The following is an 18840-nucleotide window of genomic DNA, read 5'->3' as shown; positions in this document are numbered from 1 at the left end:
GGGGGAAGAGCGGCTGGGGGGAGGGGGGAAGAGCGGCTGGGGGGAGGGGGGAAGAGCGGCTGGGGGGAGGGGGGAAGAGCGGCTGGGGGGAGGGGGGAAGAGCGGCTGGGGGGAGGGGGGAAGAGCGGCTGGGGGGAGGGGGGGAAGAGCGGCTGGGGGGAGGGGGGAAGAGCGGCTGGGGGGAGGGGGGAAGAGCGGCTGGGGGGAGGGGGGAAGAGCGGCTGGGGGGAGGGGGAAGAGCGGCTGGGGGGAGGGGGGTAGAGCGGCTGGGGGGAGGGGGGTAGAGCGGCTGGGGGGAGGGGGGTAGAGCGGCTGGGGGGAGGGGGGAAGAGCGGCTGGGGGGAGGGGGGAAGAGCGGCTGGGGGGAGGGGGGAAGAGCGGCTGGGGGGAGGGGGGGAAGAGCGGCTGGGGGGAGGGGGGAAGAGCGGCTGGGGGGTGGGGGGAAGAGCGGCTGGGGGGAGGGGGGGTAGAGCGGCTGGGGGGAGGGGGGAAGAGCGGCTGGGGGGAGGGGGGAAGAGCGGCTGGGGGGAGGGGGGGAAGAGCGGCTGGGGGGAGGGGGGAAGAGCGGCTGGGGGGTGGGGGGAAGAGCGGCTGGGGGGAGGGGGGGAAGAGCGGCTGGGGGGAGGGGGGAAGAGCGGCTGGGGGGAGGGGGGAAGAGCGGCTGGGGGGAGGGGCAAGAGCGGCTGGGGGGTGGGGGGAAGAGCGGCTGGGGGGAGGGGGGGGAAGAGCGGCTGGGGGGAGGGGGGGGAAGAGCGGCTGGGGGGAGGGGGGAAGAGAGGCTGGGGGAGGGGGGGGGGAAGAGCGGCTGGGGGGAGGGGGGAAGAGCGGCTGGGGGGAGGGGGGGGAAGAGAGGCTGGGGGAGGGGGGGGGAAGAGAGGCTGGGGGAGGGGGGGGGGAAGAGAGGCTGGGGGAGGGGGGGGAAGAGAGGCTGGGGGAGGGGGGGGGAAGAGAGGCTGGGGAGGGGGGGGAAGAGAGGCTGGGGGAGGGGGGGGAAAGAGAGGCTGGGGGAGGGGGGGGGGAAAGAGAGGCTGGGGGAGGGGGGGGGAAAGAGAGGCTGGGGGGGGGAGGAAGAGAGGCTGGGGGGAAGGGGGGAATTGGGGCTGCGGGGAGGGCTGGGGATAAGTGGGGCTGGGGGTAAGTGGGGCTGGGGGTAAGTGGGGCTGGGGGTAAGTGGGGCTGGGGGTAAGTGGGGCTTGGGGTAAGTGGGGCTTGGGGTAAGTGGGGCTGGGGGTAAGTGGGGCTGGGGGTAAGTGGGGCTGGGGGTAAGTGGGGCTTGGGGTAAGTGGGGCTTGGGGTAAGTGGGGCTTGGGGTAAGTGGGGCTGGGGACACGTGTCCGGGGTGGGGGGGGGGGGAAGACGGATCACATTCTTCTAACCCCCTACAAGGGACATCGTTGGAGTGGATGATATCTAGAAGTCACGAAACTGTCACTATTCACTTCATTCCCAATAAATCTGTTAATAATCCGTACACAATGCCTGTTCCATCTATGGTGGGGTGGGGCTGGGATAAGGCACTTCCGGCTGGGGGGAGGCATGCACTTGGACAGGGGTAAATAAGAACATAAGAAATAGGAGCAGGAGTAGGTCAAATGGCCCCTCGAGCCTGCTCCGCATTTAATAAGATCATGGCTGATCTGATCATGGTCTCAGCTCCACTTCCCCACCCACTCCCCATATCCCTTTATCTCCTTATCGTTTAAGAAACTGTCTGTTTCTGTCTTAAATTTATTCAATGTCCCAGCTTCCACAGCTCTCTGAGGCAACGAATTCCACAGATTTACAACCCTCAGAGAATAAATTTCTCCTCATGGCACTTTGGCTGGGGGAGGGATGTACATGGACTGTGGGAAGGCACTTTGGGTGGCCCTTGCTGTCTTCTGGGGAGCTCTGTCCTCTGTCACTTCAGGAAGTCAAAGTGGATCGAGTTACAATTTGCAAAGTCAGTGAGACCTTGGGATGGGTGGTTCCAGTTACACATTCCTGTGAAACGTCAGGGTGTGGTTTATCCTCCAAGGGGACCAATCAGAAACAAAGGGTGGAGCATGTTGGCCATTTTTGCAGTACAAATAAGTGCATCCTTCTAATAATGAACCATGTTTCCAACACGCTCTCAGTAACTGGTTATCCTGCATTTAATGGGTGACTTCTAAATGGACAAAATGGCAGCAGCTGTAGAATATGAAAAATATTCAACCCTGAAGAATATTGCAGGTGTTGAATGGCCCAAAGTGTGCATAATCGGTAAATCTCGCTCCTTACCTTTTTTGTAATTCTTGAAACTTTTGTGATTTGCATCGACAGCAACAGATATGGGTCCAACCAGGGCCACAGCTTTAGCTAACTCATCTTCAGAATTTGATGGAATAACTAAGATTCTGGCAATAGGTGACAATATTACATTTGATAACCTTGCATTTATTAGCCTAAAGAATAAAAAGAAACAGAAAGCTGAAAGAAACATTTGTACCACACAATATAAATTAAGAAGGATCAACAGATTCAGTAATTAGATACAACTTCAATCATTCTATAAAAATGGAGTTAAATTAATTTAAGAGTTACCTGTGCAGTGTAGGGATAGTATGCCTCAGAACTAATGCCATTATTATGTACATATTCCAGGGCAGATTTGAAGTGCCCACCCAAACATGCCTTGCTTTTTTTGTCACAATCAATCAGGTTCTGCTCACTCAGGGAAATAAGCTTGCCCTTTTTCTTAAACAACTGTCCCTCTAGTGTTCCGGTTGCACTGAAAGCCCAGCATGAATTACAATTTCCCTGGACAATGAAGAATCACAGTGAGGAGAAAAACATCAATCTTCCACATAGAAACATATAATGCATATAAGCTGTTGGGAGCTCTGCACTGTGTAGGTCTGTGCAACTCTCACACCAGGGGCACTTGCTGACTGCTCCTTTAATTGATATCATCCAAAAAAGGGCTTCAGGACTTTTCCGCATTAAACTGCAAGTTAGTGCTGTTATTATAATAAACTATTACTATAATAAACCCACTAAAGGCCTGCTACCACAATGAGTATCTGTCTATAAACTTGCTTGAATATTTTAATCAGACGGGTTCTCGCTTGAGAACAGTTTTTTTTTTAAAGTGCATGGCTCGGACCATGTCATGGACAGCTCAGGTGTTCAGTTTGTGCCACAGTTCCTTTGCCTCACAATGAGATCTCTTTCTCTCAGCTTCAGTCAGAGACAGGGGTTAAGAGATGCTTGTCACTAGCTTAGAGAAAGGAAGGAAAATAAATCAGACGGTGCATTATTCCAGGCTGTAGCTTTTGACTCCAAAGTGACAGTGGGAGAAAAATCCTCGGGTTTAACAATGGTTTCGAGCACTCTCGCCTCTGAATCAGGAGATTGTGGGCTTGAGCCCCACTCGAGATTTGAGTATAAAATCGTGGCTCACATTTCAGTGCAATACCGAGGGAGTGCTGCACTGTCGGAGGTGCTGTCTTTTTAATGAGACGTTAAACTGAGGTCCCTTCTTCCTTCTCAGGTGGGCATAAAGGATCTCACAGCAGTATTCAAAGAACAGAGGGGTGTCCCAGCCAACATTTATCCCTCAACGAACAAGAAAGAAACAAAGATAGAGAGAAAGAAAGATAGCGAGAAAGAAAGAAAGAGAAAGAAAAGAAGATAGAAAGACAGATAGAAAGAAAGACTTGCATTTATATAGCACCATTTAATGACATTAGGATGTCTCAAAGCACTTTACAGCCAATAAAATACTTTTAAAAGTGTAGTCAGTGTTGTAATGTAACTTCGACACATTTATCCAGTATCCATTCCCTCCATCACTGGCATACTCTGGCTGCAATGATGCTATCTACAGGATGTACTCCAGCAAGTCGCCAACTTCTTCAGCAGGACCTCCCTCACCAAGGACAAGGGCAGGCAGGTGCATGGGAACACCATCCTCCAAGTCACATACCATCCTCACTTGGACATATGTCACCGTTCCTTCATTGTCGCTGGGTCAAAAACCTGGAACTTCTACCTAACAGCACAGTGGGAGTAGCTTCATCACAAGAACTACAGCAGTTCAAGAAGGCCCACCACCACTTTGGCAAGTGCGATTAAGGATGGGCAATAAATGCCGGCCTTGCCAGTTACTTCCACGAACAATTTTTTTTTTTTTAAAAACAGCTCACACAGCAATAGTGAACCTTTGTTGATCTTTTGCCTTATCCCTCTGTTAATCGTCCAATTACCTTATTTGTTTTTTTAACTGCAGCTAAACACGAGTTTGAAACTTTCACAATTTTCCAACAATAATTTCAGGTCTCCTTGCTGATCAGCACACGGTACAATAGACATTTCTGAAAAGGGCGGGGATGGAGGATTCTTCCGATTTCACACCGTATTGTCAATGGAAGGCTGTCAGAAACCCCAGAGAAACAATGTAAATGGATTGTATACACCGCATCTCCAAGGTTTGTGTTGATTTTCCGCCGAAGTTATAATGAGAGATCGGGGTCCCTCACTGAAGTTCAACCCCACCCTGTCCCAGATAAAACATACTGTTCCCTTTGATGCATACTTCCCCTTTAACACACACTGTCCCATTAATGTGCCCTGTCCCATTTAAGACACAATGGGGTCGAAATTCGGTTTCTTACGTCACCCGTTACCGTCGGAGAGGGGCGGCTAAGTGCTGACCGTCGGCACTGACTGGGTCCCTGGGTTGTGGGGAAATTTAGTTGGGCGGTGTGGGCAGTGCCAAGACGTATGGCTGCGCTCTCTGCCGTCACCCATGTGGTGATGTCATCGAGCGTGCAACGTCCGTGCAGAGTGGGAAAGGTGGTGGGACATCGGGGATCCCGGGGCAGAAGCGTCCAGGGATCCATGTTTATTTTATTTAGCATTTAGCATTAATGGGAAATGTGGGCGCGGGTGAGGGAACGTGGGGGAAATTTAAAAAAAAAACATTTTTAAAACCCGCATGCCGGCTGCCTACCGCGGGGAAATTCGGTTGGCCTCCTGAGCTCCTTTAAGTGCAATAAACTATCTTTGTCTCCCTAATCTTACCTGGTTCTTCACGTCAGTAACATAACCTTTATTCCTCCAGTCAACGGCCGGAAGCTGTTCCAAGTTTTCCGGTGCGGCAAACACTTTGTAAGTTGATTTCTCAGCTTCCTGTTCAATGAATCCTTTGAAACGCTGATTGAACTCCTCAGTGGTCTAGAAAATCAAGACACAGAGATTATTGACAGGACAGAGATTAAAGAGAGAGTAGAGGTTAAGGGTAGCTACACAGACTAGCAAAAGGAGGGAATTGATGTTCCACAGGGAGCAGTGCTGGGACCAATGTTGTTTACAATTTATATGATTTGGAATCTGGAATTGGAAGTATTCAAAATTTGCTGACTACACCACATTGGGGGGTATAGTTAATACTGAAGGTAAATCAGTGTCAGAGCAGTGGTAGGCATTCAAGGAGGAGATCTGGGAGGTTCAGAGCAAGTATGCTACCTTAAAGAAAAAGGGTGGGACTAACAAAACTAGAGCCCCTGGATGTCAAGGTGCATACAGGTAGGATAAAGAAAAATAGAGGCTTATGATAGATACCGAGGGCAGAAACTGGAGGAGTATAGAAAGTGCAGGGGTGAAATTGAAAAGGAAATTAGGAAAGCAATGAGAGAACATGAAAACATTTTGGCAAGTAAAATTAAGGAAAACCCAGAGGTTTTATAAATACATTAAGAGCAAGAGGATAACTAAAGAAAGAGTAAGGTCTATTAGAGACCATAAAGGTAATGTGTGTGTGGATGGGGAAGATGTAAGTATGGTTCTTAATGAATACTTTGCATCCTTTTTCACAGAGGAGAGGGGTGATGCAGATATTGTAATCAGGGAGGAAGAGTGTGAAATATTAGATGAAATAAACAGTGAGCGAGGAAGTATTAAGGAGATTAGCAGCTTTAAAAGTGGATAAATCCCCAGGCCCGGATGAAATGTATCCCAGGCTGTTAAGAGAAGCAAGAGGAAATAGCAGAGGCTCTGACCATTATTTTCCAATCCTCTGGCTGCAGGTGTGGTGCCAGAGGACCAGAGGATTGCTAATGTTGTACCTTTGTTTAAAAAGGGAGAAAGGGATAGGCCGAGTAATGACAGGCCAGTTATCCTAACCTCAGCGGTGGGAAAATTATTGGAAAAAATTCTGAGGGACAGGATAAATCTTCATTTAAAAAGACACAGATTAATCAGCATGGATTTGTTAAGGGAATGTCGTGTCTTAACACAACAACCTAACTTGATTCAATTTGTTGAGGAGGTTAACAAGGAGGGTCGATGAGGATAGTGTGTTTGATGTAGTCTATATGGATTTTTGCAAGACTTTTGATAAGGTCCCACATGGCCTTGATTTAGACTTGAATGTAGGGGATATGATTAAGAAGTTTGCAGATGATACAAAAATTGGCTGTGTGGTTGATAGAAAAAGAAAGCTGTAGACTGCAGGAAGATATCAATGAACTGGTCGGGTGAGCTAAACAGTGGCAAATGGAATTAAATCCGGAAAAGTGTGAGGAAATGCATTTGGGGAGAGCTAACAAGGCAAGGGAATACACATGAAATGGTAGGACACTGAGAAGTGTAGAGGAACAAAGGGACCTTGGAGTGCATGTCCACAGATCCCAAAAGGTAGCAGGCCAGTTAGATAAGGTGGTTAAGGCGGCATACAGAATATTTGCCTTTATTAGCCGAAGCATTGAATGCAAGAGCAGGGAAGTTATGCTTGATCTGTATAAAACACTAGTTACAGTACTGCGTGCAGTTCTGGTCACATTACAAGAAAGATGTGATTGCGCTAGAGAGAGTACAGAGGAGATTTACGAGATGTTGCCTGGACTCAAGAATTTTAGCTATGAGGAAAGATTGTTTCCTGTGGAACAGAGGAGGCTGAGGGGAGACCTTATTGCCTTATTGAGGTGTATAAAATAATGAAGGGCCTAGATACAGTGGATAGGAAGGACCTATTTCCCTTAGCAGAGGGGCCAACAACCAGGGGGCATAGATTTAAAGTAGTTGGTAAAAGGATTTGAGGGGAGATGAGGAAACATTTCTTCACCCAGAGAGTAGTGGGGGCTCTGGAACTCACTGCCTGAAAGGGTGGCAGAGGCAGAAACCCTCATCGCATGTAAAAGGTACTTGGATGTGCACTTGAAGAGCCGTAACCTACGGGGCTATGGACTGAGAGCTGGAAATTTCTACGATTCTATGATGGAGAATGTGACAAAATACAAGACGTCATTAATAAACTTGCAAAATGAGCATGCAACTGGCAAATTAATTTCTATATAGATAAGTGTGATGTTCTGCATTTTAGTCGGAAGAATAAGGAGCAGAGGGATCTCGGGGTACAGATACACAAATCACTAAAAACATCAATGCAGGTTAATAAGGCCATAAAAAGCAAACCAAGTACTGGGGTTCATTTCTAGAGGGATAAAATTGAAAAGCTAAGAAGTTATGTTAAACTTGTATAGAACATTGATTAGACCACACTTGGAATATTGTGAACAGTTCTGATTCTGGTAACAAGAGTACAGAGGCACTGGAGAAGGTGCAAAAAATATTCTCAAGGATGATACCAGAACTCAGAGGACATACTTATCAGGAAAGGCTGAACAAGCTGGGACTCTTTTCTCTACAAAAGAGAATGTTGAGGGGTGACCTGATAGAGGTCTTTATGATTAAGGAAGAGTTTAATAGGGTAGACACAGAGAAAATGTTTCCACTTGTGGGGAGTCCAAAACTAGGAGTGATAAATATAAGATAGTTACTAATAAACCCAATAGGGAATTCAGGAGAAATGTCTTTACCCAAAGAGTGGTAAGAATGTGGAATCACTACCACAGGGAGTGGTTGCGGCAAAAAGCACAGATGCATTTAAGGGGAAGCTAGATAAGCAAATGAGGGAAAAAGGAGAAGGATGGGTTGATGGAGTTAGACGAAGAGGGATAGGAGGAGGCTCATGTGGAGTATAAACACTAGCATAGACTAGTTGGATTGAATGTCCTGTTTCCATGCTATAGACTTTATGTAACTCTATGTGACATTAACTTTTAATGACAATCACAGATCATATTATTATATATTAAATATCCAAGGGAATCTGCATATGTTCTGTTGCTATAAAATCATTCAATGAATTCTTTATTTTGTACAATTAATGCTTTTGTTATTCTAGAAGTGCGATTGAATTAGACCCCCAGTCCCAGTCAGACTGTTGCACTGACTGAATCAGAGCTCATGGCCGGGAGATGGCCTCATCCGGACATGAGGGAAGAGCTAAGGAACTCTTGGTGGATAGTAAGCTATTCTTGAGTTAATGAAGAAGAGGGTGAAAACCATTCAGTGATGTGTTTGTACCAGTATCAAACTCAGAATCAATACTCATGAGAGGAGGTAGAATGAATATAGAGATAGGGATTGAGTTGACAACTAGTGGATTTCAGTGATACAAACTAATTTAACTGTTTATGGTGAAGTTTTTGTTCAGTGAACAGTATCTACAAATCTCAAACATGTCTATTCACACCAGGTCTGCAAACTGGTTCAGTCCCACAGTAAATGTGTGCTTCCCCATTGAGTGCTCCAGGTTGTGCTGTTCAATGTATCGCATGGTGTCCTCCCAGACCATTCTCCTGTAGGCTTCTTCTTCCTGAAAAAGGATACACCAAGTCAAACACTAATTCTTCAACAATTAAAAATCCAAAGCAGAAAGATTTTTCCCTCTAATAGTCAAAGGACAGTGCTACATCTAGATCCTGACTAAGATCTTATGGACTCCAACACACTGAGAGTAGAGCATCTTTGGAGATAAGCATTCAGTTCAATCTCGATTCCAGGTAGTTTCACACGGTGTAAAATTTAATTTAATTGGATTTTAAGGGCTAGATTTCCAGCTTTTATATTTTTGGCGCGATAATGGTGGCGGGGCGGGAAAGTTTGCTCCGGGAATAGTTTGCGACTCAGTAAGTAAGTTTGAGCATCTGGGGCCTGCATCAGGGGGTGCAGCACTAACGGAGACATTGCACACCTCTCTTGGCGCTAGGATGGGAAACACCCGAGCTACAAATACATTCCCAGAACATTGCCCACACCACCACAACACAAATCGCAAAAAAAAATGAAAAGAAAAAACATCCACACTTACCTTAGGAGTTCATTACTCACCTCTTTGCCGAGGGATAGTTAGTCCGCCCTGATTTCCCAGATGGTCAGTGTGAGGCTCGCTTCAGGTCGGGCAGGAGTTCAAACTCACGCCGGTGTCGCAACCAGGGGGCGTTGTACACCGGCGCAGCTCTTCCGGGCGGTGCTGCTTCGCACCGCTGCAAAACCGGACCCGAGGATCGCCGCGGGGCACTGGAAGCTGACCCCCCGGCTAAAACAGCTTACCGCCACCATTGCCGCCAGTCCGAGGCGAAAAACGGAGCACAGAAAACCCGAAAATCCATCATCTCAATTTTAAAACTGTACCCATGAGTAGTGAACAGCCTTCCCTGGTGCACTCCCCAAGGATCCCACATGCAGCTTATGGAAGTCCAAGTAACAGTAGTTTTAACCCAAGCTTCTTAGTATTGTTGAAATGTATTTTAACCTTCAGAAATCTCATTATTTCTATGCAGAGCAGAGGTTAAATCATCCACTATTTAGACTGGAGGCTAGCTACTTTACATTCCACTAGACTTTCAGGAATTAGATAAGTGCACAACTACCATTAAAAATCACGTGTCCCTTTTCCAATTACATTACCGTTGATAAAAAGAAAAATGGTCAGATATCTTTGAAATTTAGGAGAAAGGAGAGGAAAGATCAGAGGAGCGATGCCCATTGTAATATTTAGAATATACAGAGAAAGCTGGAAAAGGTGCAATAGAGAGAGTGTGGGTTGGGGTTGGGTTGGGGTGGGGGTGGGGGTGGGGGAAGGGGAGGCGGGTAAAGATCAGGAGAGAAGGACTACTTGCCAAACTACAAGTGTCTTTGTGTACTCAGTCGAGCGGGTGTGAGAGACAAAGCTATCGAGGGAGTGAGAGAATGAAAAAGCGAGCAAGATGATCAAAAAAGGAGAGAGAGAGAGAGAGAGCAAGCGCAAGAAAGAGCAAGAGAATGAGAGATATACAGTGAGCAAGGTAATGTGAGAGAGATAGAGTAAGAGATAGATGGAGGCAGCGTGAGATTAAGCGTGAGATTAAGCAAGAGATAGAGCAAGAGATACTGAGAGAGACGGAGTGAGAGAAAAAGGGCAAGGGAGAGCAAGAGAGAAAGAGACGGAGAGAGAGAGCATGTCAGAGAAATAAACCGAAAGTGTAAGAGAAAGTGCGAGAAATTAAGTTCTGGAAAAAAAAATCCCAGACATGGGAAAGTAATGAAGTCTCTTGCAGATTTGTCTTTTTATAACGAGCTAAGAGTTGTTGAAGAAGAGAGGTTTTTTGGTACAAAAGCAGTAATTGCCTGGGATCAACAATCTGAATTTGCTACCACCAAGTGAACTTTCCAAAACCTGTCTAAAATTTGAGAAATCACTTTTTCTCTGGGCTAACTGCTCAGCACAAATGCAGCTTTCTGGTTCCTACCTCGGTGTACTGCTTCTCATGCTGTGATTTCCAGCTGATCCAGTCTTCGTCCAATGTTGGGTCAAATGTGGACACAGAGGCTGCAGCCAGAATGCAGACCACCACACAGCCCACAAACAGAGGGAACTTCATGATGGACAATCTGATGGAACAAAACCTTTAATAGACATTTCCAGTAAATAGAGAATGGCAGATGCAGTATAATGTAGATAAATGTGAAGTTATCCACTTTGGTGGCAAAAACAGGAAGGCAGAATATTATTTGAATGGTGACAGATTAGGAAAAGGGGAAGTGCAACGAGACCTGGGGGTCATGGTACATCAATCATTGAAAGTTGGCATGCAGGCACAGCAGGCAATGAAGGCGGCAAATGGCATGTTGGCCTTTATAGCGAGAGGATTTGAGTATAGGAGCAGGGAGGTCTTACTGCAGTTGTACAGGGCCTTGGTGAGACCACACCTTGAATTTTGTGTACAGTTTTGGTCTCCTAATCTGAGGAAGGACATTCTTGCTATTGGGGGAGTGCAGCGAAGGTTCACCAGACTGATTCCTGGGATGGCAGGACTAACATATGAGGAAAGACTGGATCAACTAGGCTTATATTAACTGGAATTTAGAAGAATGAGAGGGGATTTCATAGAAACATATAAAATTCTGACAGGACTGGACAGGTTAGAGGCAGGAAGAATGATCCCGATGTAGGGGAAGTCCAGAACCAGGGGTCACAGTCTAAGGATAAAAGATAAGCCATTTAGGACCGAGATGAGGAGAAACTTCTTCACTCAGAGTTGTGAACCTGTGGAATTCTCGACCACAGAAAGTTGTTGAGGCCAGTTCGTTAGATATATTCAAAAGGGAGTTAGATGTGGCCCTTACGGCTAAAGGGATCAAGGGGTATGGAGAGAAAGCAGGAATGGGGTACTGAAGTTGCATGATCAGCCATGATCATATTGAATGGTGGCGCAGGCTCGAAGGGCCAAATGGCCGACTCCTGCACCTATTTTCTATGTTTCTATGGGACCAAGTTTTGGCCCGAGTTGCTCCTGTTTTTTTTTGGAGGAACTGGTTTAGAATGGAGTATCTTAGAAATTTGAATTCTCGGCATTTAGTTTGCTCCAGTTCTAGTCAGTTAGAACAGTTTCACTTTGGAACAGAATTTTTTTTTCAAAAGGGGGCGTGTCCGGCCACTTACGCCTGTTTTCAAAGTTTAGGCAGTGAAAACTTACTCCAAACTAACTTAGAATGGAGTAAGTGAAGATTTTTGTACGTTCGAAAAAATCTTGTCTACACTTTAGAAAATCAGACGTTGGTTACAAATTAGGCGTAGGGAATGGGGGGGGTGGTTTAAAGGGAAGTTTACAAACATTAAACACTTCAGTTTTACAAATAAAGAGCCATCATCAATAATAAATGATAAATACATCAATAAATCAACCAATAAATCAATCAAAAAAAATTAATAAAAAATAAAAAAAACATTTAAAAATCAATAAATAAAACATTTTCTACTTACCGACTGCAGCACCAGGAGTCCTCCAACAGCGTGCTGGGACAGCATGTGTGTGTCTCTCACTCTCTGTCTGTCAGTGTCTGTGTTTCTGACAGCGAGGGAAGGGGAAGGGAGAGAAGGGGAGGGGGATGGGTGAGGGGGAGAAGGGGAGAGTTGAGGGGGAGGGGAGGGGTGAGGGGAGAAGGGGGAAGGGGGTGGGAGGGGGAGAAGGGGGAAGGGGGTGGGAGGGGGAGAAGGGGGAAGGGGGTGGGAGGGGGAGAAGGGGGAAGGGGGTGGGAGGGGGAGAAGGGGGTGGGGGGAGGTGGAGGGGGGTGGGGTGGGGGTAGGGGGGGTGGGGTGGGGGTAGAGGGGGTGGGGGTAGAGGGGGGTGGGGTGGGGGTAGAGGGGGGTGGGGTGGGGGTAGAGGGGGGTGGGGTGGGGGTAGGGGGTGGGGTGGGGGTAGAGGGGGTGGGGTGGGGGTAGAGGGGGGTGGGGTGGGGGTAGAGGGGGGTGGGGTGGGGGTAGAGGGGAGGGGGTGGGAAAGAGGGAGGGGGGAAAGAGGGAGGGGGAAAGAGGGAGGGAGGGGGAAAGAGGGAGGGGAGGGGGGAAGAGGGAGGGGGAAGAGGGAGGGGGGAAGAGGGAGGGGGGAAGAGGGAGGGGGGAAGAGGGAGGGGGGAAGAGGGAGGGGGAAGAGGGAGGGGGGAAGAGGGAGGGGGGAAGAGGGAGGGGGGAAGAGGGAGGGGGAAAGAGGGAGGGGGGAAGAGGGAGGGGGGAAGAGGGAGGGGGAAGAGGGAGGGGGGAAGAGGGAGGGGGGAAGAGGGAGGGGGGAAGGGAGGGGGGAAGAGGGAGGGGGGAAGGGAGGGGGAAGAGGGAGGGGGGAAGAGGGAGGGGGGAAGAGGGAGGGGGGAAGAGGGAGGGGGGAAGAGGGAGGGGGGAAGAGGGAGGGGGGAAGAGGGAGGGGGAAGAGGGAGGGGGGAAGGAAAGAGAGGGAGGGGGGAAGGAAAGAGAGGGGGGAGGGAAGGAAAGAAAGGGGGGAGGGAAGGAGAGAGCGGGGGAGGGAAGGAGAGAGCGGGGGAGGGAAGGAGAGAGCGGGGGAGGGGAGGAGAGCGGGGGAGGGGAGGAGAGTGCGGGGGAGGGGAGGAGAGAGCGGGGGAGGGGAGGAGAGAGCGGGGGAGGGGAGGAGAGAGCGGGGGAGGGGAGGAGAGAGCGGGGGAGGGGAGGAGAGAGCGGGGGAGGGGAGGAGAGAGCGGGGGAGGGGAGGAGAGAGCGGGGGAGGGGAGGAGAGAGCGGGGGAGGGGAGGAGAGAGCGGGGGAGGGGAGGGAGAGAGCGGGGGAGGGGAGGGAGAGAGCGGGGGAGGGGAGGGAGAGAGCGGGGGAGGGAAGGAGAGAGCGGGGGAGGGTAGGAGAGAGCGGGGGAGGGAAGGAGAGAGCGGGGGAGGGGAGGGAGAGAGCGGGGGAGGGGAGGGAGAGAGCGGGGGAGGGGAGGGAGAGAGCGGGGGAGGGAAGGAGAGAGCGGGGGAGGGTAGGAGAGAGCGGGGGAGGGAAGGAGAGAGCGGGGGAGGGAAGGAGAGAGCGGGGGAGGGAAGGAGAGAGCGGGGGAGGGAAGGAGAGAGCGGGGGAGGGAAGGAGAGAGCGGGGGAGGGAAGGAGAGAGCGGGGGAGGGAAGGAGAGAGCGGGGGAGGGAAGGAGAGAGCGGGGGAGGGAAGGAGAGAGCGGGGGAGGGGAGGAGAGAGCGGGGGAGGGGAGGGAGAGAGCGGGGGAGGGGAGGGAGAGAGCGGGGGAGGGGAGGGAGAGAGCGGGGGAGGGGAGGGAGAGAGCGGGGGAGGGGAGGGAGAGAGCGGGGGAGGGAAGGAGAGAGCGGGGGAGGGTAGGAGAGAGCGGGGGAGGGAAGGAGAGAGCGGGGGAGGGAAGGAGAGAGCGGGGGAGGGAAGGAGAGAGCGGGGGAGGGAAGGAGAGAGCGGGGGAGGGAAGGAGAGAGCGGGGGAGGGAAGGAGAGAGCGGGGGAGGGAAGGAGAGAGCGGGGGAGGGAAGGAGAGAGCGGGGGAGGGAAGGAGAGAGCGGGGGAGGGAAGGAGAGAGCGGGGGAGGGAAGGAGAGAGCGGGGGAGGGAAGGAGAGAGCGGGGGAGGGAAGGAGAGAGCGGGGGAGGGGAGGAGAGAGCGGGGGAGGGGAGGGAGAGAGCGGGGGAGGGGAGGGAGAGAGCGGGGGAGGGGAGGGAGAGAGCGGGGGAGGGAAGGAGAGAGCGGGGGAGGGAAGGAGAGAGCGGGGGAGGGAAGGAGAGAGCGGGGGAGGGAAGGAGAGAGCGGGGGAGGGAAGGAGAGAGCGGGGGAGGGAAGGAGAGAGCGGGGGAGGGAAGGAGAGAGCGGGGGAGGGAAGGAGAGAGCGGGGGAGGGAAGGAGAGAGCGGGGGAGGGAAGGAGAGAGCGGGGGAGGGAAGGAGAGAGCGGGGGAGGGAAGGAGAGAGCGGGGGAGGGAAGGAGAGAGCGGGGGAGGGAAGGAGAGAGCGGGGGAGGGAAGGAGAGAGCGGGGGAGGGAAGGAGAGAGCGGGGGAGGGAAGGAGAGAGCGGGGGAGGGAAGGAGAGAGCGGGGGAGGGAAGGAGAGAGCGGGGGAGGGAAGGAGAGAGCGGGGGAGGGAAGGAGAGAGCGGGGGAGGGAAGGAGAGAGCGGGGGAGGGAAGGAGAGAGCGGGGGAGGGAAGGAGAGAGCGGGGGAGGGAAGGAGAGAGCGGGGGAGGGAAGGAGAGAGCGGGGGAGGGAAGGAGAGAGCGGGGGAGGGAAGGAGAGAGCGGGGGAGGGAAGGAGAGAGCGGGGGAGGGAAGGAGAGAGCGGGGGAGGGAAGGAGAGAGCGGGGGAGGGAAGGAGAGAGCGGGGGAGGGAAGGAGAGAGCGGGGGAGGGAAGGAGAGAGCGGGGGAGGGAAGGAGAGAGCGGGGGAGGGAAGGAGAGAGCGGGGGAGGGAAGGAGAGAGCGGGGGAGGGAAGGAGAGAGCGGGGGAGGGAAGGAGAGAGCGAGGGAGGGAAGGAGAGAGCGGGGGAGGGAAGAAAGGAGAGAGGGTGGGAGGGGAAGGAGAGAGCGGGGGAGGGAAGAAAGGAGAGAGGGTGGGGGGGGAAGGGAAGAAAGGAGAGAGGGTGGGGGGGGGGGAAGGGAGAGAAGGAGGCTGAACGGCCGGGCCCAAGACCTCGGGCTGGATTTACAGGTCGGTGGCGTCGGGTCTTGGGGGGGAGAATCGCGGAGGTCGGCGGGGCGGTGTGGGGGGGGGGGGGGGGGGAAAAAGAGTGTTGCGGAGGTCGGCGGGGCGGGGGGGGGGGGAAAAGAGAGTCGCGGAGGTCCGGGGGGGTGGGGGGGAGAGAGTCGTGGAGGTCCGGGGTGGGAGAGAGTCGTGGAAGTCCGGGGTGGGAGGGCGGGGGGGGGAAAGAGTCGCGGCGGTCTTGGGGGGGGGGGGGGGTAGAGATTCGTGGAGGTCCGGGGCAGGGGGGGGGGGGGGAAAGAGAGTCGCGGAGGTCCGGGGCAGGGGAGGGGTGGGGGTGGAAGAGAGTCGCGGAGGTCCGGGGGCGGGGGGGTAGAGCGGGGGTCGGGTCGGATCGGGTCGGATGGGAGGAGCCTTATTCACGCAGTCCCAGTGAGGCCATTCGGCCAGGGCTAGGGGCTGCGTGCTTCGGGCCCCTCCCACAGTTTTGGGCGCCTGCAGCTACTGCACATGTGCGCCCACTGTAGTGCGCATGTGCAGAGGTCCCGGCACTGTTTTCAGCGCAGGGACCTGGCTCCGCACCCTACAGCTCATGCTGCGCCACGCCCAGCTCCAGAGGACTTGCAGGGAGCCGGAGAATAGGTAATTTTTTTTTAGGCGCACTTTCTGGCGCGTAAAACAGCCGTCCAGGTCCGGGCTGCGAAGTTTTAGGCGCGGCCCGAAACTTTGGCCCTATGTTTCTAATTTGCAGGCAGCATCAGAAGCAATCACTCTCGTTATTGTGCAGACGGGGCAGGGTATATCTTTCTACACCCTGTAACTGCACTATTAAGGCATTACTTTTCTTTTTTATTTCTTTCTGCTGCTTTCAATCTGCGTAACAGCAGAAACTAATGGAAAAAGGTTGATGGACAATCCGAGAAAGTAAGAAAACTACAGAAGGGTGACAGCAGGTAAACTGCAGAGAGGCCAGGAGCAATGAGAGGAAGAAGGAAAAATGTAGAGTCAATAGCCAGAGAAGGCATTTCATATTAATGTTAAATATTTGAAAACAATTATCCACAGCTTAATCTCTAGGCCATGGATAAACTCCATTCATACAAGACACGCATGTAATACAGTTGGTTATTTCATGTGAAACTTGTAAATTCCAAAACAAAGCAATAGAGCTCAACAGTAAATACAGGCAACTCTCGATTATCCGGGTCCCTCGGGGATTGGGCAATGCCGGGTAAACGATTTCTCCATTAGAGCGAGTTGACATTACAGTTAATGCTTACAGTACTGCAGGTGTGCTCTAACCAATAGCTGTAACGTATCTTCTAATCCTTTAATTCTAGTCCTCTAGATCTAAAGACCATTAGGCTTGTTGATTACTTCCTGTAACTGTTCATGGCATTTTAATGAATTATGAGAGGCAGTGGACCTGTGTGTGAGCAGCAGCAGGAGCTGAGGCAAGGCAGAGCGCTTAAAAGCAAGGCTCAACAGGCAACATTCAAAAGGAACATCAGAGTTTCAAAGTGACTTCACACACACGGAATTTTAAATGCCGTTATAACGGTTTCCCGTTGCATCTGTGTGCGGATAATCGAGAGTTGCCTGTAGTTGGATATGGTACAGAAATAAAGAGGGAAAGAAAGATTGGATTCCGAGAGAGAGAGAGAGAAAAAGAGAGAGATAAGAGACAGAAAGGAAAAGTAAGAAAACATTTTTAAGTTTTAAGTTTTAAAAATCTCTAAGTACAACGTATTAACTGCAGGAATGAGACTTTACAGTTATAATAGTTCCCTTTCTGGGCCAGAGAGGTTGACAGGCATTGCAGGAACATTAATCTGGTCATTAAAAGGGTCCTTATGCTGTTAAGTACTAGCCCTAACTTTCAGCACAAATGCAGCAATTTCTTGAAACCCACGGTGAGGTTGACGATGAGCTGCTGTTTTCGCAGAGTTAAGAGCGGTGTGGCGCAAATCATCCAACAATTAATGGCGATTCACAACTCACGGGGTATTTTTTCCTCGCCTCAAATTGGTGAATGCTTTACAAACACCGTGTGCATTAAACTCGCTGTTATATTGTCAGCAAATTCTGACCAATTAGCTCTAATCCCAGTGTGTAATATATTAATCCTATGCCCAGAGTATAATATATTAATCCTAATTCCAGTGTGTAATATATTAGTCCTAATCCCAGTGTGTATATTAGTCCTAATCCCAGTGTGTATATTAGTCCTACTCCCAGAGTATAATATAATTAATCCTACTGCCAATGAAGAAAACTACCTTACCTCGGCAAGCTTATCTTCTTGTGGTCTTGTCCACCTCATGCAGTATAGGCAGAGTGAGTTGATCAGTGATTTTATATAGTACTTACATTTTCAGACCGTCCCCCTCTGAATATGATACATCTAGTATCAGTGATTGACAGGTTTAGGTGGGACTAGCTTTATGTATTTTTATTTCAAACGCATTAACATTAAAGCCATTTTTGTTTCTTATGGGAATGCAACTTCTTGGTTACAGAGAATGTGATCTATGTTACGCAAGTTATATTTGTGCCAAAATGTTGAATTTTGCAATGACAACATATTGGCTTTTCTCATAACCTCTTAACTTAAATTTACTGGTGCATCTTTGTGAGGACATCTTTCGGTACAATCCAACTTTGCATTTCCAACTTTTTAATTTCTGTGTAATTCTATATATAAATACAAAGAAAGACATGAAAAATTATTAGAACAGAGGAGGTTACGGGGAGATTTGATAGAGATGTTTAAAATATGAAAGGGAAGGGAAAGAGCATATAGAAATAGTCTGGGGTAGATTTTCAACCCCAGCGCCTGTGGCAGTGACCTGGCCGAGCTGATCGCCCGCCCTTTATAGAACCTGCCTGATTTTCATCACGTTGACTTCAGGGAAGCAGGGATAATGAAAAGAAATGGATGGCATTGTAACATAGGACAAAATACAATTGCCTAAACTGGCTTCAGGCTAACTTGAAGCAATCCATGTTGTTAGACAACAAGATACCCTATGAAGTTAAATAAGTGTTACATGTGATCAAGGTAACGGCATTGTAGCCAGTTTTACTCCGCTCCCTCCATCGAGGTGCAAGCAAGGCACAGCTGACTTGTATTTACAGGTTCAGTCATTACCCAATGGTCAATGCACTCCAGGCAATGAATTGCCTCTTGGCAGGTGTTTATGGAGGAATACACAAACAGAAATCCATGAATGTCATTGAAATAACTAAGGATGAAATTTAAAGAGACAGAGTCGTCCTCGACTCAACGATCAACATAGCCAACCAATGCAATCAACACAGCCAATAGAATGTTGACGTTATAAGCAAAACAGTAGAAATCAAGTCAGAGCATGTGTTGATTAAACTCTGGTCAGGCCACACCTTGAATAATGTTTTAGTTCTCGTCAGCGAAAAAGATCCAAATGCTCGAAGAGCCACGAGGCTGATCCCGACTGTCAGCAGTCTGACTTATGAAGAAAGACTGGAGAAGTTTCAGGTTTTGCAGCTTTGAAAGAGGGTGTCTGATTTTAGAGACTAAATTAGATAGCAAA

At 50.2% G+C, this 18840-nt stretch overlaps 1 protein-coding gene across 1 annotated transcript in view; it reads right to left on the bottom strand.

Annotated features, from left to right (window-relative positions):
* Window positions 1-12156, bottom strand: part of LOC139229030 (cathepsin L2-like) — a 19371-nt gene extending 7215 nt beyond the window's left edge. Inside the window, exons 1-5 of the mRNA XM_070860693.1 lie at window positions 10599-12156; window positions 8561-8683; window positions 5047-5199; window positions 2552-2781; window positions 2263-2426 (exon numbers count right to left, since the gene is read on the bottom strand). Of these exons, the coding sequence (XP_070716794.1) occupies window positions 2263-2426; window positions 2552-2781; window positions 5047-5199; window positions 8561-8683; window positions 10599-10730 (802 nt within the window). The 5' untranslated portion in view covers window positions 10731-12156. The remainder of the gene's footprint in view (window positions 1-2262; window positions 2427-2551; window positions 2782-5046; window positions 5200-8560; window positions 8684-10598) is intronic.
* Window positions 12157-18840: the final 6684 nt, after the last annotated feature.

This window comes from Pristiophorus japonicus, chromosome 18 (assembly GCF_044704955.1).
Source record: "Pristiophorus japonicus isolate sPriJap1 chromosome 18, sPriJap1.hap1, whole genome shotgun sequence".
NCBI lineage: Eukaryota > Metazoa > Chordata > Chondrichthyes > Pristiophoridae > Pristiophorus > Pristiophorus japonicus.
The sequence above is the reverse complement of the archived record's forward strand: the minus strand, read 5'-3'. Positions and strand labels throughout refer to the sequence as shown.